We start from the raw sequence: 25,951 nt of genomic DNA on the forward strand, positions 1-25,951 counted from the left end.
AAGGAAGGGCTGATTTGGATACAGAACGAAGGGTGCGAGGGGGATGCTGCCGCTGGAGGTGCCAAGAGCCCACATGGACCAGGAAGCAGGGGCTCACGATTCACATTCGGAGCCTCTGACTCCTGTGCCAGCCCGATGTCTGCCAGCTCGGCAGGGACAAGCACAACCGAAGGAAGTTTCCAAAGGGAGGGCCTCTTGCTACATAGCTGCTTCCCCTCCAGGCACGAGGGTCCAGCTGGAGCAGCACAGGGACACGCCTAAGGGAAACAACACGGGTTCGAATCTCGATTTGCCACTGACCACTTCGGCATGCTAGGTGGGGCCCACGGCAGACGTCTCCAATGGAGGTTATGAATGTGGAAGATGCCCAGCACAGGGCCTGACGGTACTAAGGATAAATGGTGTCTATTACCCCGGTTGGATGTGGCCAAGCCTTATAGGCAAAGGCCACTGTCTGAATGAGTCCGCTCAACTACCTGAAGTCAGTACACAGGTAAATCCCTCAGGGCACTGGCTCCCCCCCCAACCCCCGTGGGTGGCTTAGGTGGGGGGGGGCGCTCAACCTGAGCCTCGGGGGGGGGGGGGCGGCTGTTGGCTTGCCTGGACCGCCCCAGCCACTCGGACGGACCAGGATTGGGCAGGCACATTCCCATCTAAACAGATCTCTAGTGACCACACTGCCGAGCATGGAGGGACACCAAAAGATAGGTCATCGCTGTCTCTGTTCTCAAAAACCGAAGGCCCAAAGAAGTTATCAAATGGAGGCAGGCTGAATGGATTTTGTACTGTTTACACACATTGCTTCATTCATTCCTTGGAACCACCCTAGGCGAGCTCTTTTATTATCCAGATCTAACAGATATGAAATCAAAGCTGACCCAGGTCAAGGAACTTCCCAAGATCCCAGGGCTGATCAGTGGCGGGCTCTACCACCTTCGGCCAGGATGACATCCACCCTTCTGGAAGAGGCAGGTGTGAGCTAGGGCTAAGGGGTGGCTGGGGAGGGGGCAGGGGAGTCTTGGGAGGAGGGCTCTTCGGCTGGGGGCCCAGGTGGCGGGATGCAAGGGAGCATCGGGGTTGAGTCTGGCAGGAAAGGTTTACAGGCGAACAGCGAGGCATGGAGAACGGCAGGGTGGCCCTAAATGATGAAAGACGCTCTGATTCAAGCCCTGGCCTCTGGATCCGGCAGAGGGTGAACAGGACCCAGCGCCGACCTTCCTAAGTAAGGACATGCAAAGGGAGACAGGTGTGTGGAGGACGGCCCCCACGAAACCAGCTCTGGTCAGCGCACAACAGACTGCCAGGAGGAACACTAGCCCCTGGCCACAGCCCATCAGACTGTCTCTCCCTCCACCACTTCCCCAGCTCCTACCCACTGGGAATCCTCAGGACCCTTTGCTGGAGACCAGCTCCGTGCTCTGGCCACCAGGGCCCCGGGAGAAGGGGACGTACTACAGAGTCGGTCCTGAAACCGTGCCTGATCCTAGAGGCTGGGTTTCTTCAAGGCTACCCTACGCAGCCCTGCAGGCCGAGTTCAGGCTCTCTGGCTTCGAGACCCTGGCATCCAATCCCCTTTGGCAATTCCGGGGGCCTGCCCTTCTAGACAGAGCCTCAAGCCCTAAAACTGCCCTTCCCTCAGCCGGCCTCAAGGCTTGGGCCTCAGCAATCTGAAGACGAGGACCATTGAGGCCTCATCAACTAATTAACTGAATATAATATTCACTGGAGGGAGGGAGGCTTAGCATTAAGTGGGTGCTCTGGCCAAGGCAGGGTCTGCTGAAAAAACAAAGTAAACTGACACTGAGGTCAGGGCAGGGCCAGACAAGAGACAACTGTGACCTAAAACAGTGTCAGGAACGTCACAAAAGGACAACAGTGCGGAGAAACCTAGAAGGATGGCCGCTTGACAATTCACAAAACAGAACTGAGACGTGGGGGTCAGGCCAAAGTTGCGGGCACATCTTTCTTTGCAGGAAGCCAAAGCTCCCTACATAGGCCTGTCGGTTCTAGAACGCCTCAGGAAGGCAGGCAATGGCTCAGAGGCAGGACCACGACCATCTACGATGTGAGATCTCTGGGCTCTGGGTCTCCTGACTGCTAGGTCAGCACTCCAGCAGGCTCCTTGGGTGGGCCAGACCCCCATCGACCATGCTACGGGACCGGTTTCACTTTCTGTCCTCAGAACTGTCTTCACTGACACCAAGAAGCAAACGAAAGAGGGGAGGGTCTTCAGGAGACCCAGAATAAAGAGAGCAAGTAGAGAGTTCAAACATCCCTGATACAGTTGAGCAGACAAGGTGAGTGCCGTGTGCCTTTAGGAAACTCCTAAGCCACCTTCGTCTACCTCTGCCCCTCTGCATCGGTTCACTCTGGCACAGGATCTCGTTCTCTATCCTCATTGAATTCTTAAAACAATCCTGTGAGAGAAGGATGATTATCCCTCATTCACAGAAGAGAAAACTGAGGCTCAGTAGAAACACGCCTCAGGTGAGGGACAGAATTTTCTCATTCCAAGCTCTGTGCCTCTCGCCAGTTCCTACTGTCCCAGGTCCTCGGTTCAAAGAGTTTCAGGCAAACTTATTATTCACAGACTCTTCAGAAGCTCCACCTTATCCAAGAAGGCCTAACACTGACAAGAAGCGATCTTGCCCATCAGATCTGTGGCCCCAACTAGCTGACCACAGGTCCTTTCCACGGCAGCCAGGTTTCCGAGCTGTCCCTCCTCAAACGTTCCAACACACAGGAAGGAATCGTTGCGGCTGATTCTCTTGGTGATACTGCCTGGCCTTCTATAAACATCCAATTTCACTTCCTCCAGAGACTAAGGAAGAACGAAAAGAGGAGAAGGACTCAGATGAGACTTACATTAAAAGAAGAAATGGACAACCTGGCTTCACCACTTTCGAAACACTCCGTTCATCAGTAAACGGCAACCTCTTCTTCTGAGAGACTTCCCCGCCATCCGCGACAGCCTCGTCTCTACGGCCTGACTCCGATCCTGCGCCTGGCTATGCACGACAACAGGCCGGTGTTTAAGCCCTCCAGCTGCTGTACCAGGTGATGAGTCAGGGTTTTCAGTTGGAAACAAATGACAAAGTTATCTTCTGATTCAGAAAGACAGCTGATACTTCAGACATGTGAGTGCTGAGTAAACAGCACCTCCTTCTACCTGAAGAAAGTTGGATTTCTAGACAAGAGCCTTGTGGGGGGTGGGATGGGTGTGTGGGGGGGGGGGGTAGGGCAACAAAGCAACTGAATATCAGCTGGAGGGCAAGCAACTTCTAGCTCGTGATTCCCAGTCCAAAGGCTAGTGGTGAGGCCAGAAATGTGAAGTCTAGGAACACTGGCTATCTTTCTTTCCTCCCTCCCTCCTTCCATCCAACAACACCCATCTCTCCCATATTCTTGTCCCAGATCCCTTAAGATTCTGGCAAGGACCAAACTCCGAGTGAATGAAAGCAGGACCTTTGCCTGACTCATTCACCATTGTATTTCTAATGCTTCAAACAGTGCACGGCACACAGTGGTGCTCAAAAAATACTTGCTGAATGAACAGATGAGTAAAATAAAAAGGCTCAGACCGTCGCAGACTGTAAGAGGTTGAAGTATACAACTTTTCAGTGGTGGGGTCACTGTGGAACTCCTTCCATTACACCAAGCTGCCAACAGGCTGAAACCCTTCAGAGATCACACCTTAACGGAAGGGGATATTGAAGCTCAAAGGACATCCAATTCTCAAAGGCGTGAGACTATAAATGCAAGCAAAGACAATGGGTCTTCTTTGGGGTCCTTTACAACGGCTGTCAAATGGCCAATCCTTCGGAGTCTGGTCACCAGAACTTAGAGGGGAGGTGCACCCCCAAATCCCAGGAGATTATAAATGTTAACAGTGGAGCCTGGGTGCCTCAAGAATGTCTAGCTACTCTGAGATAACTTGACTCTCTGTGTTCATGGGTAATCAAAATGGTCAAAACTCAATGATCCAGCACCTGCAAAAAGAGGAAGCAGTTCAACAGCCTCCACGGAGGCCTCGGCGTCCCCAGGATCCACTCATCTCTACTCTTCACAACATGTAACGTCACCTCTGGCACATTCGGTAGCGGGACTAATCTACAACCAGTTCTGGCCAGGAGGAGCACTGGGGGAGGGTCCTTTCTAAGCGGCCGGGCAATACACACGGACATGATTCTGTGACCACAGCCAACCCCACACAGTGGAACCCCTTGAGTTTCTCCAGATCATCACCCAAAAGGAAGTGATAAGCTCCCACTGCCCCAGCTGAATGAGTAGCTATCCCTCACCTTCCAGGGATTTGGATGATACCTACCATTCCAGCAGCCAACGCGAGTAATGTAATATGGATGCCAGGAACACAATCCTTAAGGACAGCTACAGGGGACCTGACATCCAGGAAAAGCACTTGACCCACGGGAGAAGGATCTCTACTCCTCCACACTTACTTACCATCTGAGGCCCCGCATCAATTGAGGTGTTCGGCAAGTGCCTGGCTCTGAGAAAGCAGGTGGGGTTGGCAGGGGACTGCACTAGGTTCTCAGATCAAATGGGGACCACATCAAGGGAAGAACGGGCACACAGTTGGGATGAAGAGTTGAAATGGGGATAGGAAGACGTCAGTCTAACAAGATTGGGTAGGGGTGGTGGGAACTAGGGCAGCAAGAGTTGGGGGGTGGTTTAGCAAAGACTCAGGAATGAAGGGTCCTCAGGCTGAAAGTACGTGGTGGGCTTGGAAGTTAGGGGTTGAGTGGGTGAGGACAAGAAGATACATACAAGACTTGAGACGGGGCTGAGATCAGAGTTATCAAGAAGGGGGGGGGGGTAAGCGCAATAGGGCATCTACTGTGGTGGTAGGTATTAAATGAGTGGGGGGAGGTGGGTGTTTTGGCTGAGCAGACCTTGGGGGGCTGAGCAGGGGGGCTGGGATAAGAAAGCTGAGCCTGAAAAGGGGTAAGCCAGAAAGACGGGGAGGGGGGAGGGGGGGTTCGAGGAGGTTTGCGTGGAGCCCTGGGATCGCCAAAGGGGTTGAGGGGTGAGAATGAGATGCGGTAGAGGGAGGCGGAGGGAAGTGGCTGTCCTAGGGGTTGGAAGTGGGCTACCGTGGGGTCGAGCGTGGCTGCACTTACGCAAGACCAGTGGTGAAGGGGTGAGGGTAAGGGCTGGGCTCGGGTCACGGCTGAAGAAGAGGAAGGGGACGGGTCAGCACTGGCTGTTTGGGCTGAAGGCTCGGGTCCGAGTGGGGTAGGGTGCGGGGCTCAGGCGGGGAAGGGAAAAGGCTCTGAAGCAGGACAGTTTCAAAGCAACCAAGGGTTTGCGATCACGGACATCGCCCGTTCTCGTCTCGGCCCCGCCGTCCCTTCTCACCCTCCTCGCCCTCTGACCCCGAACTCACCAGAGGGAGCGGGGAGGGGGCGCGGGGCACTCCTGGCCACGGCAGCCCCTAAGCCTCCGACCAGGCGCTGCGGCCTCCCGGCCAGCGACAACAGGAAACGGCGCTCGCGGCGCCTGACGCCATCACGTTGGTTCGGCGTCCGGCCCCGCCCCCGGACCGCAGAGCCAATCGCAGGGCCGGCGGAGCCTCGGGGCGGGGCCAGCGCTCGGGAAAGCCCAAGTTACCAGCCCCAGAGCAGGTGAGTGATCTGGGAGGCTGGGGACTCTGCGACCCGAGATGCGAGAGGCTCACGAAGAGGGGAGGCCACCAGGCTAGCCCACCAGTGTCGGGCGGAACGTGTCCTACTGCCCGCCCCCAGCAGTGTGTGCGTCTCACTAGATCCCGGCCTCCTTCTGGGTTCATGACCTTGCCTGGGCACAGCACTATCTACCATTGAGGCTGTCTGTTGGCCTCCTGCCCGGAAGGTTCCCACTTGTAAAATCGGACCAATAACGTCTACCCTAGTTTTGCCTCCCTGAGGGCATCAGTGCAGTAGGTGCTTCCCGCCTGGTGGTTCTCAGGAAAAGCATACAGGTTTTGATCACCACTGTCAGCAAGGGAGAACCTTTAGGTACCCGTCAGCCCCCAGGCATGAAGCTTAAGGTTCTGGTTATTCTCATCTAGCCAGGAAGTTGTTTGTTTCCTTTACTTGGTAGAGTTGATATTTCTCTTTCACATGGACTCAGAACAAAAGGTCAAGAGTGTGTGTTGGTGGGGGTGGGGAGAGATGTCTTGTGCTTTGGACGCTTCATACCTGCAGGCTTAGGTCAAATGGGATCTCAGGGCCTGAGTGTGGCGTGAGTACTGGGGTGGAGAGGTACTGCTACCTGCAGGTCCAGGGGGACTTTGGGGGTGTCTACAGGGCTGGTCTGGGAAGGGGACAGTTCTTGGAAGAAAGCTCCACTGATCTGGGCCAGGCTGTCCATCAGCCTTTCTGGGAAGGGGAGAAGAAGGGGTCCCAGTGCCTGTTTCCATTTATAAAACCAGCTGTTGGAGATGTGGCACCTGAGTGTGTGCCGGCTGCCTCTTCAATAATTCTCTCTCTAGGAGCGAGAACCACCTCTCCTCGATTTTAGACTAGATGAATCTGAGTACATTTAGTATGGTTAACAGTTGAACAGAAAGTTAGAAATAAGGACACGGAGGGATGCCTGGGTGGCGCGGTCGGTTAAGTGTCTGACTTCGGCTCGGGTCACAATCTCACAGTTGTGAGTTCCAGCCCTGCATTGGGCTCTGCGCTGACCGTGCAGAGCCTGCTTGGGGTTCTCTCTCTCTCTCTCTCTCTCTCTCTCTCTGTCTCTCTGCCCCCCCTCGCTTGTGCTCTCCCTCTCAAAAGTAAATAAACATTAAAAATAAATAAATAAGGACACAGAAGCAAAGCATTATCTTAGCATTAAACAACTTGGAAAGTAAGGAATTTACTAGGAAATCCAGCTTCCTAGGCAAAAGGATAGTGTTTCTGGTTATAATTATAGCACATCAAGAGCATCAGTGTCTTGATACAAGCATGCCCTCCCCCAGATGGAGCCAGCAACATTCCTCAGTTCTTCCAATGAATTTTTGCGCAGCCGCTGTCCGCAAAAGCTGTGGGAACCCCGCATGGTAATCTCTTGTCGATCTTTTCAGGAGCCCCTGTCTCCTGGTCTTCTCTTACTTCTTAGGCCTCTCGGCCGCTCTGCAAAGTCTACGGGCTTGTCTTCCTCCCTCCATCTTACTCTGGCGCACGTTTCCACCATTCATGGGCCACGAGTCCACCAGGTAGTCTGAGGCCGGAAAAAAAAACAACTCCCATTACCCTGTATTTGAGCAATAATAAAGGTACACGCAAAGTGCCATGGTGCCAGAGAAGAGGCCTGGAAGGTTATCCTGGCGGAAGCACCTTTTATCTGAGCCTTCCGGGTGGACACAGGAAAGGGCGATGCCGGCCAAGAGACTGGTAGAGAAACGGCTGGTGGGTAGGAATGCAGACTGAGCTCAGGGGAGGGTGCACGGAGAGGTGGAGACGAAGCTAGGAAGTAAGGCCAGAGTAAGGGGAGGGGGATTAGAATGGAAGGGGGAGATAAAGACAGATTGGGCAATGGGGAAAGGGAGGAGGCACAGACACAGCTGGAGGCCAGTGCAGGAAGGGCTCAGAGGCTCACAAAGGCACTGGTCTGTCAGATGTCAAGCACTATGCGTAGTCATTCAAAGCCAGGCAGGAGAACTGCAGGCATCTGAATTTCTCGGGGGTCTAAGGTTTGGTTCCTGAACCCCGCCCCTGCCCTGGAGAGTCACTCTGGGATGAGGTCCAGGAATTTAGCCTTGACCCAAACCTTTTCTGTCTCTTGCCCTACCACCCGTGGATCTGAAGGGTGAGAAAATGTGAGAATCTCCCTTTAACCTAGGAGCTGAAGGGCAAGGGATTTAACAGGTGTGGAAAATAGAGGCTCCTATTTGCCAGATAGGAATTTTGATTTATCCTTAGCGACCACCCTGAAGGTAGGCACCATTGTTATCCCCATGGCATAGATGATAAAACAGGCTTAAGAGAGGTTAAGGAACTTGGGGGCCCAAGGCCATACAACTCATAATTACCACAGGTGGGATCCTCACCCAGCTCTGATTCTAGCTGGAGAACTAGCATAATTCAGTGGCCGAGCAAGTGGGCTTTGGAGCCAGGAATGCTTAGGTTTGAATACCGGCTCTACCCCATACCGTTTTCTAGGCCTTCCCTAAGACAGCGCGGGCCCAGCACAACCCAGCAAGTGTGGGCCTGAGACCACTGCCACAGTCAGTGGTTTTCATAGGCCCCTCGAGATGGCACCAGAGATAGAAACTTCTAAGTTTGATTGGTGGTTAGAAAAGAGAAGTAAATCACAACACTCTGAGGCCCCTTCGCCTCAGGCAGAGGGGCCAGAGTGTGTGACTTCCGGGAAGTTCCCCAAACTATCTGAGCCTCAGTTCCTCATCTGTAAATTGGGGAAAATATCAGTTGCCATGAGGATTAAATAAGATAATATCCTCAGGATGGTTTCTGGTCTGAAGTAAGCACTTGAGGATAACTAGCTATATTATTATTATTATTACTATTATTATTACAGTTTTGGCTAATTTGTACCTACCCAGTCCAGTCAGATCTCCGTTTTCTAACTGGTCTTTGAGCACTGGAGTGAGAGCCTCTCTTGTTTGAACCCCAGATGTATCCTTACTTGGTCTCTGACCGAAATCATCTAAGTAGGACTAATGCCACCATTTCTTTTGAAACCGGAATAGGTAATGTTCTCATGGCTTCTGTTGCAGGAAGCTGGTGCTTCCCACTCTCTTTGAAAAAACGGATTTAAAGGGTTCGTAAAAATGATTTGTCAATTCTATCTCAGTAAAGTTGGACACCAATACAGCTTTGAGGTGCAGTTGACAAAAGAATGGACTCTTTAAGCCTCCCAGATGTTATCACACATAGTGTACAGTTCAAATAGTACGAAATGAAATGGTGAGGAAACAGAATGACCCGCAGCAGCCTCCTGCCTCGACCATCCCCACCCTCCTGGGCCAGCTCACCAGTCCTCGGTCCTCCTTACCTCTCGCTGGATCGTCGGGTGCTTATCTCCACCTATCTTGTGTTTCTAGCTCTTAATTCTTCCATTTAAAAGATTTTTTTTAATTTTTTTTTTTTTTTTGAAAGAGAGAGGAGGAGAGAGAGAATCCCAAGCAGGCTCTGCACTGTCAACACAAAGCCCGATGCGGGGCTCGAACCCACGAACCGTGCAATCGTGACCTGAGCTGACGTCAGACGCTCAACCGACTGAGCCACCCAGGTGCTCTGATTCCTCCATTTTAGACACTGTCTGTGGACTTCCTGGCAACACAGGCAAGGAGTTAGGTCTTTAACACCCCCCACCCATTCCATTCTTGGGGTTATTCTTGTCACTCTTGCCCCACGATTGATAGTGGTTGCAGAATTGTGACCAGGTAAGTATTGTTCACCGCAGAGCTTACTCATGCAGTCCGATGGCACTCGTTTCTGTCCCCTGACCCCCCGGGGTTTAATTTCTTCTCCTTCTCTTTCTGTGCTGCCCGCCACGATCACTCCTCCACTCCGCTCCAGTGCTCTGGCATGACAGTTAGTGCCATTTCCCTCGGCTACCTCCTTGACCTGTCATACGCTGCTGTCCTGGAACCTTCCTTCGCTGCTTCCTGGGCTGGGCTTTTCCTGGCTCCCTTCTCTTCTTGCTTTCTTTACTCTCTCTCTTAATCTGCAGTTAAGAATCCCTTTCTAATATTAAAAAATAAATGGTCTTTGGACCTGCTCGTGATCGTAGGTATCCTTTCGATATCTATTAGTTGGGACAAAAAATACAGAAAGACCAAAAGTTACCATGAGGGCACTCCTGCTCTTAAGTGAATTTGTGTTTTACTCACAATAGCATCTATGAACGTGTGAAAGCCTGTTCAAAGTTTAGGCTTAGGGTTAGTTCAGTCTAGCCTCAATGTCTGGTCTTCCATTTGTCACCTCACCCCCTCAACTTGCCGTGAGACAACCCCTCTCTTGACTTTCTATTCAGTTCCTGTGCCCTAGCAGAGACTGAAGTACCGGTTTAAGGCCCACCTTGCAGGTGCACGTGGCCATGGCTGGCCAATCAGGGTCTCCTCCTACCAGATACAGGGTCCAAGCAGACCAATCAGAGGCTTTTTGAAGACTGGCTTTCCTTTATGAGGCTTGCTCAACCTCAGTGGAGAGTTGGAGTTACTAACGACTATCTTTGCAGTCTTGGGGCATGCATCCTGAAGCCTGAAGCCATCATGGAGGAAAGCACAACTGCGGGACAGTTGGGGAGAGAATGATGTTTGAGCGCTAGGTGCGGCCAGCTTTAAGATCTTAGGCTTCCCGGTTATGTGAGCCGATACACTGTATGACATTTTTGGTTTAAGCATATTTTAGTTGGATTTCTTTCACTTGGAGCATAAAGAGCGGCGACTGATATATTGTCTTTGCGAACTTGGGCAGGTTATACAAGCGGTGTGTACAGACTTGGACCGTGACAACGCAGCTCCCACTAGGTCCCCTATGGCTGCCCTGTTATCAGCCTGAGCCTGAGACAGCTTGACATTGAATAGTCCGTTTTAGGGTCTGGAGGAAACGACTTACCAGGAGTCACTGCCCTAAAATATACTTTCTACCCACATGCCCGGTGCCTGGAATTCTGTGGTGATGGTGGCATTCCTTAGCGTCAACCATGGCTCTCTTCAAGCGGTTCTCCTTTGGAGTGTGAAGTCTGCGATATTTAACTTGTAGAAGTCCTTTCTTCTGGAGGTCCCTCTGGGAGGCAGTGGATCCAGGATGCGGTGTAGACAGACCTAGGTACACATCTCAGTTCCCAATGGCACGGTCCCTTTGCAGCTTTGGGGGCAAACACATAGCACTGTGTGCTGACCTGTAGGAGGTCAGTCTGTATTACATAAGGAATCCTATGCAGAGAGTGAAGAAATGGTCTCAGAGTCACCCAGTAATATCCCTGAGTCAGCCCTGAGGGCAAGGTCTGGCACTAGGCGTTGGGAAGAGGAAGGAGATGTGATTCTTGTCTTGTCAGGGCTCCTGACCTAATAGAGACCTGCGGTTGAGTCTTCACATGGATGGACGCTATCTTTCACTCCGCGCCATTCGTAGGTGACGCCTAGAAGAGCAGAGCCACCGTGTCGTAGCCTCTAACCCAGGACTCTGTCACATTCTAGGAGAGAGAATTATGGGCCCTCCCCGCATCCCCGCTCCTGCTGTGTCTCCTCGTGGCCACAGTGTACTTTCCCATCCCCTGGCTTGGGGCTTGGGGCCGGTTCCGTGCTTAGGCTCGAAGAGGCTCGAAGAGGCTCCGTGCTTAGGCTCGAAGAGAGCGAGAGTGCTTGCTCTCTTACGCTTCTCTTGGGTAGCCGCTGCCTCTTCAGCCTGGGTCCCGGCAGCAACACAGGGAGACAAGACCAGCAGCGAGAAGCCGCGCCGATCCAGCCAGCAGGGCATTAGAGTACAGCGGTGACGGCCAACCTGTCAGAATCGGTTTCCCAGCCTCCTGAGTTTTGAGGATGGTTTATTAGCACTGTTGTGGCAAAAGAGAACCGATACATGGACTCCCTCCGTTATCAGGTTACGTACAGGTTCAGCTGCTGCAGTAGAGACCCGACACAACAGTGGGTTAAGTGAATATTTTTAATTCTTTTTTTTTAATCCTTTTTTTCAGGGGGGGGGAGAGTGCAAGCGGGGGAGGGGCAGAGAGAGTGGGGCAGAGGATCCAAAGCGGGCTCTGCGCTGACAGGCTGACAGCACAGAACCCGACGTGGGACTCAAACTCACGAACCGCGAGATCATGACCTGAGCTGAAGTTGGATGCTTAACCGACTGAGCCACCCAGGCGCCCTTTAATTCTTTTTGGTTTTAAATGTTTATTTCTTTTTGAGACAGAGACAGAGATTGAGTGGGGGAAGGGCAGAGAGAGAGGGAGACACAGAGTCCGAAGCGGGCTCCAGGCTCTGAGCCGTCAGCACAGAGCCCGATGTGGGGCTTGAACCCACGAACGGTGAGATCCTGACCTGAGCTGAAGTCGGACCCCTAACCGACTGAGCCATCCAGGCGCCCCAACAGTGGGTTAAATTAAAAAACAGCTTCTCGGGGGCACCCGGGTGGCTCAGTCGGTCAGGTGTCTGACTTCGGCTCAGGTCATGATCTTGCCGTTCATGGGTTCGAGCCCTGTGTCGGGCTGTGTGCGGACGGCTCAGAGCCTGGAGCCTGCTTCACATTCTGTGTCTCCCTCTCTCTCTGCCCCTCCCCTGCTCATGCTCTGTCTCTGTCTCTCAAAAAAAAATAAGTCAACATTGAAAAGAAATATTTTTAAGAAGCAGCTTCTTGATCTCTCATATGATAATCCGGTTAAGTACTGGATCTGGGGCTGGTTCGGTGGCTCTTATGTCAGGGAGCCAGGCTCCTTCTGTTTTCCTGCTCTACCACCCTGGGGTGTAGCCCTCGTCCAGATGAGGCCTTTGTACTGTTGAAATCTTCATTTCGTCCACAGTGTGGCGCCAGACCGCCCTCTGCCGCTGCCCTGGAACACATGCAGCCTAAGCACCATTCCTGCCTCTGCTTCGGGCCTCGGGACTTTTCTTCTTCTTGAATGAGTGTGCTCCCGCCCCCCAGCTGGTGCTCCACACCATCCCCCAGGTCTCAACAACATACCCCCACCAGGACCACAGGAGCCAGAGCTGGTCGTGCCTGGTGCTCCTCAGGACTGAGAGGCCCTGACCTCCGTGGGGGCAGGAGCCGGCCAGCATGACCAGTCGGGACTCCCAGGTTAAGAATCCAGTTGAGCCTCCTGGTCATCCTCAATCTGCTCTGCCCTTCGTCTCCCGCCCGCAGATCCCTGCTGACCTCCAGCCCTGAAGAAGCCGGAGAACCTCTGCTTCCCCCACCTCCCCGTCCGCCTTGTCCTACTTCAGTAGTTTGGTGAGCATAAAAAGGCCTGTCAAAGTGGTCCCTCTGTTTGGGGGATGGGCTCAGGAGGGGTGGGCATGTGGGTTCGGAGGGTGACAGATTCTTTCTCCAAATGCTCGCCAGGCTCCTCCGAGCCCTCTTCTTGATTCAACCTTGCCTGGCCTGTGAAGACTTGAACACACACGGGCATGGTTGCTGGCAGCTCGTGGCCGCATCCCTAGTAGGACCCTAGCCTCCCTTAAAGTGCCTGCCTGCAAAACTCCCGGCTGTCTAAAGGATTGGCTGCTTAGTCCAGCCAACGCCTGAAGATCGGGCCCCTGTCTCCCAGCTTCTGTGAGAGGGCAGGAGCTTAACTTTGAGAAGTGTCAGCAAAGCCAGATGGGTCTCCTATGGGCCAGCGTCCCTTCCTGCTTTTTGTCATCTTTCACTTCTGATTATAGAGCCCCCACTCATTCCCTTCCCTAGTCCCTCATTCTCCCTGTGAAATCCCCCATCACCTCTGTAATAATCCCAGTTGGGTGCCTGCTCACGATGAACCCTTTCCCCTACGGCACTGCAATACTATGTTACTGACTGAACTCTGTCTGGATTACTTTAAGTAGTGTCTGCTTTTGTTTATTTTCATCGGGGGAGGTGTGCAGGGTCAGCCTTTTAATTTTTTTTTTTTAATATTTATTTTTGAGAGAGAGGCAGGGTGCAAGCAGGGGGGTGGGGGAGGGGCAGAGAGCGAGGAAGACACAGACTCCAAAGCGGGCTCCAGGCTCCGAGCTGTCAGCACAGAGCCCGACGTGGGGCTCAAACCCAAGAACCGTGAGATCATGACCTGAGCCGACGTCGGTCGCTCAACTGACTGAACCAGCCAGGTGCCCCAACAGCCTTTGAAATTAAATTATTTTCAGGATCGGCTTTTTAAGTAAGCATCCCAGGGATGTTTGCGTATAGAGGTCCAAAGGCTAGATTTTGAGAAATCATGTTTCCCTGTGGAGATCTTTTCTCTGGCAGCCCTTTTGAATGGGGGCTATGTTTTCTCAGATACTGCATTGCCAATAGTCCACCCAGCTTTAATTCCAGTGAGAACGTTCCAGAGATGAAACGAAGAATCAACTCGAGGCGCTTCTCCAGTCACCTCTGGGGATGAGTGTATGTCGTCAGCATCCAGCGCCTCACCTGCTGGCCAGCTAGAATGACACCTTTCAGGGTTTCTGACTTAGAAACACGACCACCAGGTTACTCCATGTGGACACCACCCCCCTTTTACAAAGCCTTTGAACACCCACCCATCAGGAGGGGTTTGCTGGATAATGTTGGTCGGCTCTTGACACCCATTTCTAGCCCCTTCTTTGCAGGTCCTGGACACCCACGAACCATAGTTCACGGATTCCCTCGACAGCAGAATTCTGCCAATAAAGCGTACCTGTGTGAAATTTGGAAGGCGGGAAGGAGGCGGAAGCCATGCTTTTCTCCTCTGCAGCATCAGACATGCAGGCTGAATGTTGGAGTCCATACTCCCCACCAGTCAGGCCTGGGGCCATGGGGCTGTAGTGACCCCAGCAGTGGCTTCCAGAAGTTTCCTGACTGAGTGGCAGCAGCAACTTTGAATCTATGGAAAGCAACTGTGGTAAAGTAACCTGAGAGCTAGTGGTGCGATTCCCCCCCGGCCCTGACCTTCACCACCGGGAGCCCCACCAGTGGTGAGCACCAATTGCTTGTATGACCTTTGCGTGTGTGTGTGTTTGAAATATCTAGAATGGTTTGTTTTCCTGGCTATGGTAGTTTTAAAATATGTTCACAAAACTGAGGGTTGATGGGGGGTGGGAGGGAGGGGAGGGTGGGTGATGGGTATCGAGGAGGGCACCTTTTGGGATGAGCACTAGGTGTTGTATGGAAACCAATTTGACAATAAATTTCATATATTGAAAAAAAATAAAGATCTACTGAATGAGTGCTGGAAAAAAATAAAAAATAAAATATGTTCACAAATTCTTTGACTCTTCTCTCTTTATTTTTATTTTTTTTTTAACGTTTATTTATTTTTGAGACAGAGACAGAGCATGAACGGGGGAGGGGCAGAGAGAGAGGGAGACACAGAATCCCAAGCAGGCTCCAGGCTCTGAGCCATCAGCCCAGAGCCTGACGCAGGGCTCGAACTCATGGACCGCGAGATCGTGACCTGAGTTGAAGCCAGATGCTTAACCAACTGAGCCACCCAGGCACCCCGACTCTTCTCTCTTTAAAAGGTGGGGTCTTGGGGCGCCTGGGTGGCGCAGTTGGTTAAGCGGCCGACTTCAGCCAGGTCACGATCTCGCGGCCCGTGAGTTCGAGCCCCGCGTCAGGCTCTGGGCTGATGGCTCAGAGCCTGGAGCCTGTTTCCGATTCTGTGTCTCCCTCTCTCTCTGCCCCTCCCCCGTTCATGCTCTGTCTCTCTCTGTCCCAAAAATGAATAAACGTTGAAAAAAAAATAAATAAATAAAAGGTGGGGTCTCAATTCCCACCCCTTGAATGTGAACTGGATTTAGTGACTAAGTCACTGCTAAATGCTGCTCTGTGCCGTCTGAGGTGAGGTCACAGGAAGGATACCTTCTGTCATTTCTGTCTCTCTTTCTCAGATCACTCACTCTGGAGGCACCCAGCCATCATGCTGTGAGGACATTCAGTCAAACAGCATGTGGGCAGGCTCATATGGCAAGGATCTGAGGCCTCCCTCCAACCCCCTTGACAGCCATGTTAAGTGAGTGAACCACCTTGGAAGTGGACCCTTCCGACTCAGTCAAGCCTTCAGATGACTGCAGCCCTGTGGTATCTTGAGAATCTCACCAAAGACCCAGGGGCAGAAGTGCCCAAGCTATTCCCGAAATTTTGACTCAAAACTTTTGAGGAATGGGGCACCTGGGTGGCTCAGTTGGTCGAGCGTCTGACTTTGGCTCAGGTCATGGTCTCACCGTTCATGGCTTCGGGCCCCGCATTGGGCTCTGTGCTGACAGCTCAGAGCCTGGAGCCTGCTTCAGATCCTATGTCTCCCTCTCTGCCCCTCCCCTGCTTGGACTCTCTCTCTTGTTCTCTCTTCAAAATAAACATTAAAGGGGCGCCTGGGTGGCGCAGTCGGTTAAGCGTCCGACTTCAGCCAGGTCACGATCTCGCGGTCCGTGAGTTTGAGCCCCGCGTCAGGATCCGGGCTGATGGCTCAGAGCCTGGAGCCTGTTTCCGATTCTGTGTCTCCCTCTCTCTCTGCCCCTCCCCGTTCATGCTCTGTCTCTCTCTGTCCCAAAAATAAATAAACGTTGAAAAAAAAAATTAAAATAAACATTAAAAAAGACGTTTTTTGAGGAATAAATGCTTATTGTTGTTTTAAAAATTTTTTTTTACATGTTTATTTTGGAGAGAGCAAGAGACAGAGACATAGAGTGCGAGTGGAGGAGTGGCAGAGAGGGTCATAATCTCGTGGTTCATGGGTTCGAGCCCCGCATCGGGCTCTGTGCTGACAGCTCAGAGCCTGGAGCCTGCTTCACATCTGTGTCTCCCTCTCTCTCTGCCCGCATGCTCTCTCTCTCTTTCTCTCAAAAATAAATATTAAAGAAATTAAAAGAAATATGGCAGGGTAGCATTTGAGACTGAAAAGTATTGTGCAAATTTGAGGTAGTGTTATAGAAACAACATTTTCTAAGCTTCACTTTATGAACCACATTTGCGCTACTGGAAATATTCCAAAATAGGAGAATGGAGTTGCCTAGAATCCCGGCCCACACTTCGGGAAGCCCAACGATGCACAGATGGGTCTTCTTGGTTTCTCGTCAGCTCTGTCTCTGTGTCCACCTCTCTTATTCAAAAAGTCACCACCAGCCCCCGCTCCACCCAGCTCATTAAGGAGTTTGAGCTGGCTTGAGGAGTTTCTGCCCTTGTGACCTAAGACGGACTACAGGGCCTGGTAGTGCGCCTGGCTCAAAGCAGGTGCTCAACAAACAGTAGCTGCCACCATCCTCATCGTTCTAATTATTGATTCTTTGATGGTAACCATGGCTTAGACGTCTCTGCACCCCTGCACCCTGCAGCAGGGCAGTATAACCGTCAGCAGGCTTTGGAGTTAACAGGCCTGGATTAAACCCCTACCTGGCAGTTTTGGATTTGCGGCTTTGGGCACCTGAACAGGTTACCTACATCCTTTAAGCCCTGTCCCCTTATCTGCCAGATGGGGATAATAAAGTGTGTTTTCACGGACTGTTGGGCGAAATTAAGACTGCAACACGCCCAACCCAGGCCTTGACACCAAGTAAGCAAATAGTGACCTAGCTGCTGCTGCTGCTTCCGATTACTGTTACTCTCTAGTCTCGTGCTTTCAACACAGTTATTTGTTGGCTCACTGAAGTCACCACACAGAGACAGACACTTGGTGGCCATTCTCACTAAAACGCTGGGGGAACGGGAGCAGGCACCAGGAGAACAGGTGTCCTTGCCCAGCAGCAGCAAGCTAATAAAGCCCAAGAGGCACTGATGGGCCAATCACTCCGCTTGGAACCGTTCCTACCAACCCTGCCAAACCTGCTGGGCTGTGCCCCAGTCCTACTGTCCCCTCGGGGGACTCTGTTGGTGGCCAGCGAGCGGTTGGTGCCATATTCCATCACCTATCGCTAAGCCACCAGCATTTATTTGGGGGCATCTAAAGAGATTGTCAGGGGCGCCTGGGTGGCTCAGTCGGTTAAGCATCCGACTCTTGATTTCAGCTCAGGCTGTGATCTCACGGTCGTAAGATCGAGTCCCTCCCATCGGGTTCCACACTGAGCACGGAGCCCGCTTGGGGCTCTTTCTCTCCCTCTCTCTCTGCCCCTCCCCCCTTGCTCTCTTTCAAAATAAACAGACATTAAGAAAAGCGATTATCAAACCTTGTTCATTCAGGATTTCTTTGATTCACTACTGTATTTTGACTCTGACGTCCTTTTTCTAAAATCTGTCATTCATTTACTCAGAAAGTATAGATGACTTCATTATTTTTAACGTTTATCTATTTTTGAGAGACAGTGTGTGAGCTGGGGGGAGGGACAGAGAGAAAGGGAGACAGAGGATCTGAAGTGGGCTCTGTGCTGACAGCAGAGAGCCCAATGCAGGGCTCAAACTCCCACACCATGAGGTCATGACCTGAGCCAAAGTCGGATGCTCAACGGACGGAGCCACCCAAGCACCCCGACTCCTCCCAACATCCCAAATGTGACTGGTTAACGCCCTCCTCTGCAGAAGTGGAGGGATGTTTGCGTCTTCTGCACGTTGTGCTGCATTATCTCTTGGAATCGTGCAGCCCTGATCCGAGCTGGGTAGGAAAGCAGTGGTAGGTGTGGTGCTGGGCTGAACTGGAGAGAGCCCAGCCGCACGCATCCGACCCTCAGTGGGGTCAGCAGAGGCTAGTGTGGTACAGGTGACCAGTAAGTGCCCCCGCCAATAAGTTTTCTGAAATAACGGCCTGAGCAGGGCAGTCCTGGGTAATTACTGCTCTCACACATTCTTTACTCTAACCCTCCAGCATCTCCCTGCCAGCTCTCTGAGGGTGGGGACTTTTTTTTTTTTTTTTAAAGAAAACAAACAAAAAAACCCAATGGGAATTATCTACTAGCTTGTAAGGTTGAGGAACACCCTACTTGCAACTACACATTTTGTGTCTGAGTTCGAGCTCTTGGGAAGAAAGACAGGCCTCAGCCGGACAGTGGAGGTAGGCTCAGCGATCCAAATATACTGGCAACCCCAGAGACCTTACGGAGGGGCCAGAAAGAGACGATCCTCTATGGGCAGGGGGTCAAGCGCGTTGTGGATAACTGGTATTTGGTGAGCCAGGGGAGAGAGCACCAGAATAAGCTGTTAATTCACTTAATAGTCTAAGCCCCTTGAAGATACGTTCTCCAGTTTCCAGAGACTGACTGTATCAGGGAAATGAGGGAGAGACGCCCAGTCACCCTACTTGGCCCAGACTGTGTCTTGTGGAAATACTGGCTACCACGAGGGACCCTGGCTTCAGCCCTGCTTCTCTCGCCTGTGGCCCCTGTTGTCTGCAGATAAATATCGAACTGTTTACGTTTTAGTTCCTTACCACGTGGCTAGAATTGGGTATGGATTTAGACATTTCAATAGGAGAAAAACAAGTATTTTACAAGCAATGCTGAGAAGCCAGTATCGGAAAGTAAACTTTGTAGGTGGCCTGAGGCAGGACGGCGTTCACTCTGTGACAACCTCACATAGTGTCTCACTCTCGTCCCCCAGCTCTTCAGTAGTGGAATCTGTGGCCTTCTCTGCTGTGGCTTTGCCAGCCTCCCTGGGAAAAGGAGAAGAATGCCAAGGCTTTGACTCTCGAAAGGAACAATTCAACTCTTCATAATTTCCCCATTTTAGAGAAAATCTTCCCCAATCACGTACCCTAGTTCCATCTGGAAAATCTCATCTTCATCAGAAGAATCCTTGTCGTGTAGCTTCTGTGCCATGTTTTTCTTGCGTGTGGCATTGAGAGGTCTGTACATGTCCCTAAGCCAAAGTGGCCGCCTTCTCCACAAAAAGCCCTCCTAGAAAACAGAAAGGACAATGTTAGGCCTGTTTCCCCTGCCTTCTCCAGCCACGGTACTTTATCCTCCTCAGATTTACCTGATTGTCACTTTCCTTTGAGCGTCTCTTATGCTGCAGAGATCCAAAGAAGCCCCTTGAAGGAAACACACACACAGACAATTAGTGATTCGTACCATTTTCCATGCCTCTCACAATGTATTTCTCCAGTCTTATTAGAAGCAAAATCAACACAGACCTGGGATCTCAGAAATAATTCCATACATGCTGGGCTTTCAGAATTTTCCTGTGTCTGTCCATAATGGCCCCACAGTGTCCCTGGGAGACCTTTGTATGTAACTTGACATGAAGTATAGGCAGGATTTTCACCCTGCTCACCTTCTGGCCCTTGGCCAAGTGCCCTTGTGCAGTCAACAAACTGGGTGACCACACGGCAGAAGCACCTAACTCTCTCCAGAAGCATTTTACATCAGTCCCCGCCAGGCTTAGCCTCCCAGGCATCATTTGCTGGCGGGTGGGGAGGTGTTTCTATTTTCCTAGCTGCTTTAGCTTACGAGATGAATCGCACCCAGTGAATGCCTGAGTCCAACCAGCAGTTATCTAGCTCACTGACTTTCACACTGCAGGCAGATGAGGGAGTGAGTCGTGAAATCACCTTAAAACACACGCACGGCTAGCGCTAAAACACAAAATACTCTTTTTGAATACAAACGGAATAGGGGGTACCTGGGTGGCTCAGTCAGGGGAGCAGCCCAAGTCTTGATTTTGCCTCAAGTGATGATCTCACAGATTGTGACATTGAGCCCTGTGTCTGGCTCTGTGCTGATAGTGTAGAACCTGCTTGGGATTCTCTCTGTCTGTCTGTCTGTCTGTCTGTCTCTCTCTCTCTGCTCCACCCCCCCCCCCCAAATAAATAACAAACTTAAAAAAAAACAGAACAGAAAGAATCAGAGTGTATGGTAAGTTTGTTTTAGAAGGTACTTAGGTCTATACGGTATGTGTGCACTGAGTTGTGACATAAAATGCAGTTCACAGCCCAAGACCAGTGTAGTCAGAGCCGTGCCCAACTGGAAAGGAACCATCTTCTTTCTGGTTCTAGTGGTACTAGTGATACAACCGTCCGGCAAGACATCTTCCTTTTCTCCTTCTCCATCTCATTATTATAAAAGGAAGAGATAAATGATTATCTAAGGCCTCTCCCAGTTCAAATTCTATTGGGTCTGGATAAAGGGAATGGAGAGCGGGGCCTTGAAAACCAGAAGGAGGAAGAAGGAAGTCCCCCCCCCCTACTTTATGGGAGGGACTCATGTATTCCACCTTCCATCATGCTTGAAGACTAGCCCCTTCACCCCACGACTTTTGGCCCTCCCTATCCCTTGTCCAGAGCCTCTGAGAAGGTCTGTGGCCAGGCCCGATGCCCACCGCCAGCAGGAACGGGTCTGAACATTTCCACCCCCGTCCCCCCACGATCTTTCTTTAAAGGTCTAGTGAGCAGGTGCTCTGTGCCAGTCCCGTTCTAACTCGGGTTTGGCTGGGCAGCTAACTTTGCTGGATCCAGGCAAAGCATTAGGCCAAATATGTATCCTTTCTGCCTTTGGTGATTTCCTGGCTGTAAAACAAGGGGATTGAAATAGATGAGTTTGAAAATCTAGTTCTAAAATTCTACTTTAACGATTGCCAGACTAATATTTACCTTGAGCTTCCTTCTTTACCTTCCTTGGCTGCTGCTCTATGATAACAAATCTGTTTTGGAGGAAAACATGATCACAGTTACCCATCACAATAACCACTCCCTCCACATCTTTATTCATTCCTTTGCATTTTAGGTCTTATCTACCCAGTGTGATGATAACTTTTCCTAGGACAGGAATTTGTTTAACAGTCCTTTGACTCTTGAATAACACCTAACTTGTGTGCAGCTCGTAATACATTTTACTGACTGTCTCCGATCACAGTCATCAGATAATTCCTAATAAAAATTCTTGGGAGGAGGAAAAGAAAAGTGTCTACCAGAAACCTAAACGGCAGCACTGTTTTAAAGTCAAGGACAAGAGTAGGATGTATATTTGAATAAATATATTGAATATGTATTCAATTCATACATAATTGAATAAAAGGTAAACAGGCAAGCTCCAGGAATAGGCAACTGTAATTATGACAAGCTTTGAGTAGCCTGATGCAGGATTTTACCTGCAGGGTTTTAACTGAACCTGTTTACACAATGCCTTGCAAAGTGGAGGAGAGAGCTGTAGGTACATCTAATTAATCAACAAGATGACGCTTTTATCTCTAAGCCATGCCCTTTCTTCCAAGATGACTGATGGCTCCGTGGAGGTGAAGACTATTTCTCTCTCATCATTTTAGCCAACGAGGAAAGAAATCAGTGGTAGTAGGAGGATGACTGGTGAGTGCATCGAATCGACATAATTTTGAGTTGAAGAAATTTTACTATCGTGTCAACTGTGGCCTTCTTAGACCTAATGTCTCAGAACAAGCTAATGGCTTGTTATCTTGGTTACAATCCACAGATGTCTCCCGGCAGTGGGGTTCCTTTTAAAATCCCTGGAATATACTTTGCAATAAAAGGACAAAGCATATCTCAGTCCTCCAGACTGAAGAGGGATATCAAGTCGTGATAGTTGGGAAAGTGGCTTTGATTTTCAGTTTGTGGGTTCTGAATCTATTATAAAGAAGGAATATAGTCTGGGAATCGGAATTAATTGTTCTCCTTACCTCAATGAGACAGAAAACTAGGATCAAAACCGTCACAAACTACTACCAGTCACAGATATTGCCAAGATGAGTTTGTTGGTATAGCCATAGCCTGGAACTTCTTTTGTGAGCTAAAAAAAAAGGGAAAGAACATTTTTTTTAGGAAACAGAGATAGGATGAAAGTTAACTATTCTTTAACGACTCTAAAACCCCATTCTTTCCGATGAATCGCTTCTAGGCTCTTAAGGAATATACCAAATCTAATGTGATATGTAATCTTAATCATTAGCATTTTCTTCAAGAATTTATGTATCTTGTATGTTAGGTCCTCTTTTTGTCTACTCTGGGAACAGCGGCACTGTTTCCTAAATGAGCAAAGTGGCAGATCACTGCCTTAGCCAAAATTATGTGGCCAAGACCCGGACCAGGAGCCCCTGGTCCTTGTGCTTGGGTCCATGTCCTAAACCACCTAAATGTCGAGACCCCACATTTTGGGATTTATCCTCACCTCCCTTGACTCCTGCCCTCTCTGTTCACTCTGGACTTCTGTGCTCTCATTGATATAATTCGCATTTTCCCATTGGTCCGTATCCCACTCTGCCTTGGACACCTTTACTTCTCGCTGCTCGCTGAGAAGCTTCATCAGGAGGCCTGTTCTGGAGATGAGCTTGGCACAGGCCAGCTGCACGTGGGTCTCAGAGCAGTCCATTTTCAAAGTCCGGATAACATGAGAAATGAGGCTTCTCGCGTCATTGTTGGGGATGAGGGACTGTAGCTGCTGGTTTAACTGAATTTCAAACAGATCACCTGAGGACGAGAGCTTTGACACAGTGAAGCCTGTGGCTTTTGGGGGCAAGCCAGTGCCCGCATTGTGGTATTCCCATTGTGTATCATTGGTTTGTTTAACGGTCGGCGTAGAGTTGTCTGCAGTAACAGTAGAATTAGCAGTGGAAAGATTCTTAGGGTTTGTGAATTCAGGGAGGGTTTGTTCTGGCACAGTAGTGTTTCCTGTAGAAATATTTTCGTCAGAAACATTTTGGGCAGTAGTGTTCTCTGCAGTAGTGTTTTCTCTGTAAGTTCCTGAAGGAGCAAATAATTCTGGAAAAGGATTTTTCTGAGGACTCAGTTCTCCCGGAGATGAAAAATCCTCTCGTGAAGGGGAATTTACGAGGCTCCTGACTGCAGAGGATGGAGGCCTCTTTGCAAGCAGCTGTCTATTACTCAGTGAACTTTCCTTTCTGGACTTTCGATTCAGTTTGGCCTTGGGTGTTCTGTGGACCACACAGGAGCGACTTTTATGAAAGCGGTGTGTTTTTCTGGGGTGTGGGGCTGGTCTGAAAGCCTTCATATTTCTAACTCTAGCATTTGCATCTTCTAAAACAAAAACGCTGTACATGAAGTCTTTTGATTTTTTTTTCACGTCAGGTGGGGATTTTGGAGCAGGGGTGGCAGAAGGCCTGCCCAAAGAGTATTGCTTCATGAAGGAAGAGACCGCTGCCTTGTGCTCATCTACGAACGAAGGCTCTGTATTGAAGGAGCTTCCCACTAATTTGCTGGGCCTGTGCGCCACGTGAAGCTCCCCTGGGGATGGTCTCATGAGACTTCTTTCTTTGGGAGCGCGTGTGGCAGAAGGTCTATCCAAAAAATTGCTTCGGGGCGCGTGGGTGCGCATCGGTTGAGCGTCCGACTTCAGCCAGGTCATGATCTCGCGGTCCGGGAGTTCGAGCCCCGCGTCAGGCTCAGGGCTGATGGCTCAGAGCCTGGAACCTGTTTCCGATTCTGTGTCTCCCTCTCTCTCTGCCCCTCCCCCGTTCATGCTCTGTCTCTCTCTGTCCCAAAAATAAATAAACATTGAAAAAAAAATTAAAAAAAAAAAAAGTATTGCTTCATGAAAGAAGAGACCGCTGCCTTGTGCTCCTCTATGAACGAAGGCTCTGAATTGAAGAAGCTTCCCACTAATTAGCGGGCCTGTGTGCCACGTGAAGCTCCCCTGGGGATGGTCTCCTGAGCCTTCTTTCCTTGGGAGCGCATGAGGCAGAAGGCCTGTCCAAAGAGTATTTCTTCATGAAAGAAGAGACCGCTGCCTTGTGCTCATCTATGAACCAAAGCTCTGTATTGAAGGAGCTTCCCACTAATTTGCTGGCCTATGCGCCACGTGAAGCTCCCCTGGGGTTGGTCTCCTGAGCCTTCTTTCCTTGGGAGTGTGGGTGGCAGAAGGCCTGTCCAAAGAGTATTGCTTCATGAAAGAATGGACCGCTGCCTTTTGCTCATCTATGAACGAAGGCTCTGTATTGAAGGAGCTTCCCACTAATTTGCTGGGCCTGTGTGCCACGTGAAGCTCCCCTGGGGATGGTCTCCTGAGCCTTCTTTTCTTGGGAGCGCGGGTGGCAGAAGGCCTATCCAAAGACTATTGCTTCATAGAAGAAGAGACCGCTGCCTTGTGCTCATCTATGAACCAAAGCTCTGTATTGAAGGAGCTTCCCACTAATTTGCTGGCCTATGCGCCACGTGAAGCTCCCCTGGGGTTGGTCTCCTGAGCCTTCTTTCCTTGGGAGCGGGGGTGGCAGAAGGCCTATTTAAAAAGTATTGCTTCATGAAAGAATGGACCGCTGCCTTGTGCTCATCTATGAACGAAGGCTTTGTATTGAAGGAGCTTCCCACTAATTTGCTGAGCCTGTGTACCACGTGAAGCTCCCCTGGGAATGGTCTCCTGAGCCTTCTTTTCTTGGGAGCGCGGGTGGCAGAAACCTGTCCAAAGAGTATTGCTTCATGAAAGAAGAGACCGCTGCCTTGTGCTCATCTACGATCGAAGGCTCTGTATTGAAGGAGCTTCCCACTAGTTTGCTGGGCCTGTGCGCCACGTGAAGCTCTTCTGGTGATGGTCTCTGGACCTTCTTTCCTTGGGAGCAGGGGTGGCAAAAGGCCTGTCAAAAGAGTATTGCTTCATGAAAGAAGAGACCACTGCCTTGTGCTCATCTACGAACGAAGGCTCTGTATTGAAGGAGCTTCCCACTAATTTGTTGGGCCTATGCGCTACGTGAAGCTCTCCTGGGGATGGTCTGCTGAGCATTCTTGGGAGCGCGTGTGGGGAAGGCCTGTACAAAGAGTATTGCTTCATGAAAGAAGAGACTGCTGCCTTGTGCTCATCTAAGAATGAAGGCTCTGTAATGAAGGAGCTTCCCACTAATTTGCTGGGCATGTGCGCCACGTGAAGCTCCCCTGGCGATGGCCTCTGGAGCCTTCTTTCCTTGGAGCGGGGGTGGCAGAAGGCCTATTCAAAGAGTATTGCTTCATAGAAGAAGAGACCACTGCCTTGTGCTCATCTACAAACAAAGGCTCTGTATTGAAGGAACTTCCCACTAATTTGCTGGGCCTGTGCGCCACGTGAAGCTCCCCTGGCGATGGTCTCCTGAGGCTTCTCTCCTTGGGAGCGGGGGCGGCAGAAGGCCTGTCCAGAATGTATTGCTTCATGAAAGAAGAGACCGCTGCCTTGTGCTCATCTATGAACGAAGGCTCTGTCTCGAAGGAGCTTCCCACTAATTGGCTGGGCCTGTGCGCCACGTGAAGCTCCCCTGGGGATGGTCTCCTGAGGCTTCTCTCCTTGGCCATGTTCTCCACAGACGGCTGGGCGTTCTGTTTCCTCTGGATGTTCTGACATCTCAGTTCTTTTATGGGCCTTTTCCATATGCCCTTTGGGCCCTTGATGACCTTGTTCACTCTCAGGAACTTTTTCCCCACACTCTCAACCTCGTCTAGGCTCTTCTCCTGTGGTTGGGCAGTTTCCAATTTCTTTGGAAAGATTTGACGTTTA

The 25,951-nt window shown here is 50.7% G+C and overlaps 3 protein-coding genes and 1 long non-coding RNA gene across 9 annotated transcripts in view; 1 reads left to right on the forward strand and 3 right to left on the reverse strand.

Moving 5' to 3' along the window:
• Positions 1–5,542, reverse strand: part of PLEKHM1 (pleckstrin homology and RUN domain containing M1) — a 50,284-nt gene extending 44,742 nt beyond the window's left edge. For 5 of the 6 annotated variants that reach the window (XM_045045132.1, XM_023243888.2, XM_023243886.2 and 2 more), the window contains exon 1: positions 5,408–5,542. The gene's annotated coding sequence lies outside the window, so the exon portion shown is untranslated. Of the gene's footprint in view, positions 1–2,865; positions 3,049–5,407 lie in introns of all 6 variants that reach the window. The other variant, XM_023243884.2, reaches the window with a different exon arrangement.
• On the forward strand, positions 1,118–13,494 carry LOC123381840 (adhesion G protein-coupled receptor L1-like). Its single transcript, XM_045044180.1, has 5 exons — positions 1,118–1,192; positions 2,972–3,057; positions 5,160–5,645; positions 12,822–12,908; positions 13,020–13,494. The coding sequence occupies exons 1-5, from the start codon at positions 1,118–1,120 to the stop codon at positions 13,126–13,128; spliced, it is 843 nt and encodes a 280-aa protein (XP_044900115.1). The 3' UTR covers positions 13,129–13,494.
• On the reverse strand, positions 6,829–11,707 carry LOC123382084. Its single transcript, XR_006589862.1, has 2 exons — positions 9,004–11,707; positions 6,829–7,209 (listed from the first exon to the last, which is right to left on the reverse strand). It is a non-coding gene; the product is annotated as an uncharacterized LOC123382084 (long non-coding RNA).
• A 4,259-nt stretch (positions 13,495–17,753) lies between the features above and the next one.
• Positions 17,754–25,951, reverse strand: part of LOC105259662 (leucine-rich repeat-containing protein 37A3-like) — a 65,116-nt gene continuing 56,918 nt past the window's right edge. The window contains 8 exon segments of the mRNA XM_045044342.1: positions 17,754–19,185; positions 19,287–19,429; positions 19,509–19,563; positions 21,121–21,170; positions 22,161–22,199; positions 22,202–22,270; positions 22,649–23,716; positions 25,699–25,902. Of these exon segments, the coding sequence (XP_044900277.1) occupies positions 19,089–19,185; positions 19,287–19,429; positions 19,509–19,563; positions 21,121–21,170; positions 22,161–22,199; positions 22,202–22,270; positions 22,649–23,716; positions 25,699–25,902 (1,725 nt within the window). The 3' untranslated portion in view covers positions 17,754–19,088.

The sequence above is a fragment of the Felis catus genome, chromosome E1 (assembly GCF_018350175.1).
Source record: "Felis catus isolate Fca126 chromosome E1, F.catus_Fca126_mat1.0, whole genome shotgun sequence".
NCBI classification, from domain to species: Eukaryota; Metazoa; Chordata; class Mammalia; order Carnivora; family Felidae; genus Felis; species Felis catus.

What these genes read in the sequence shown, in the direction of transcription:
- LOC123381840 (XM_045044180.1), top strand. Translation starts at nt 1,118, where the DNA reads ATGGAGAACGGCAGGGTGGCCCTAAATGATGAAAGACGCTCTGATTCA. An exon ending in GCCTCTGGATCCGGCAGAGG is followed by an intron (nt 1,193 to 2,971) that starts GTGAACAGGACC and finishes CATCCGCGACAG; the next exon opens with CCTCGTCTCTACGGCCTGAC. An exon ending in CCCTCCAGCTGCTGTACCAG is followed by an intron (nt 3,058 to 5,159) that starts GTGATGAGTCAG and finishes CCAGTGGTGAAG; the next exon opens with GGGTGAGGGTAAGGGCTGGG.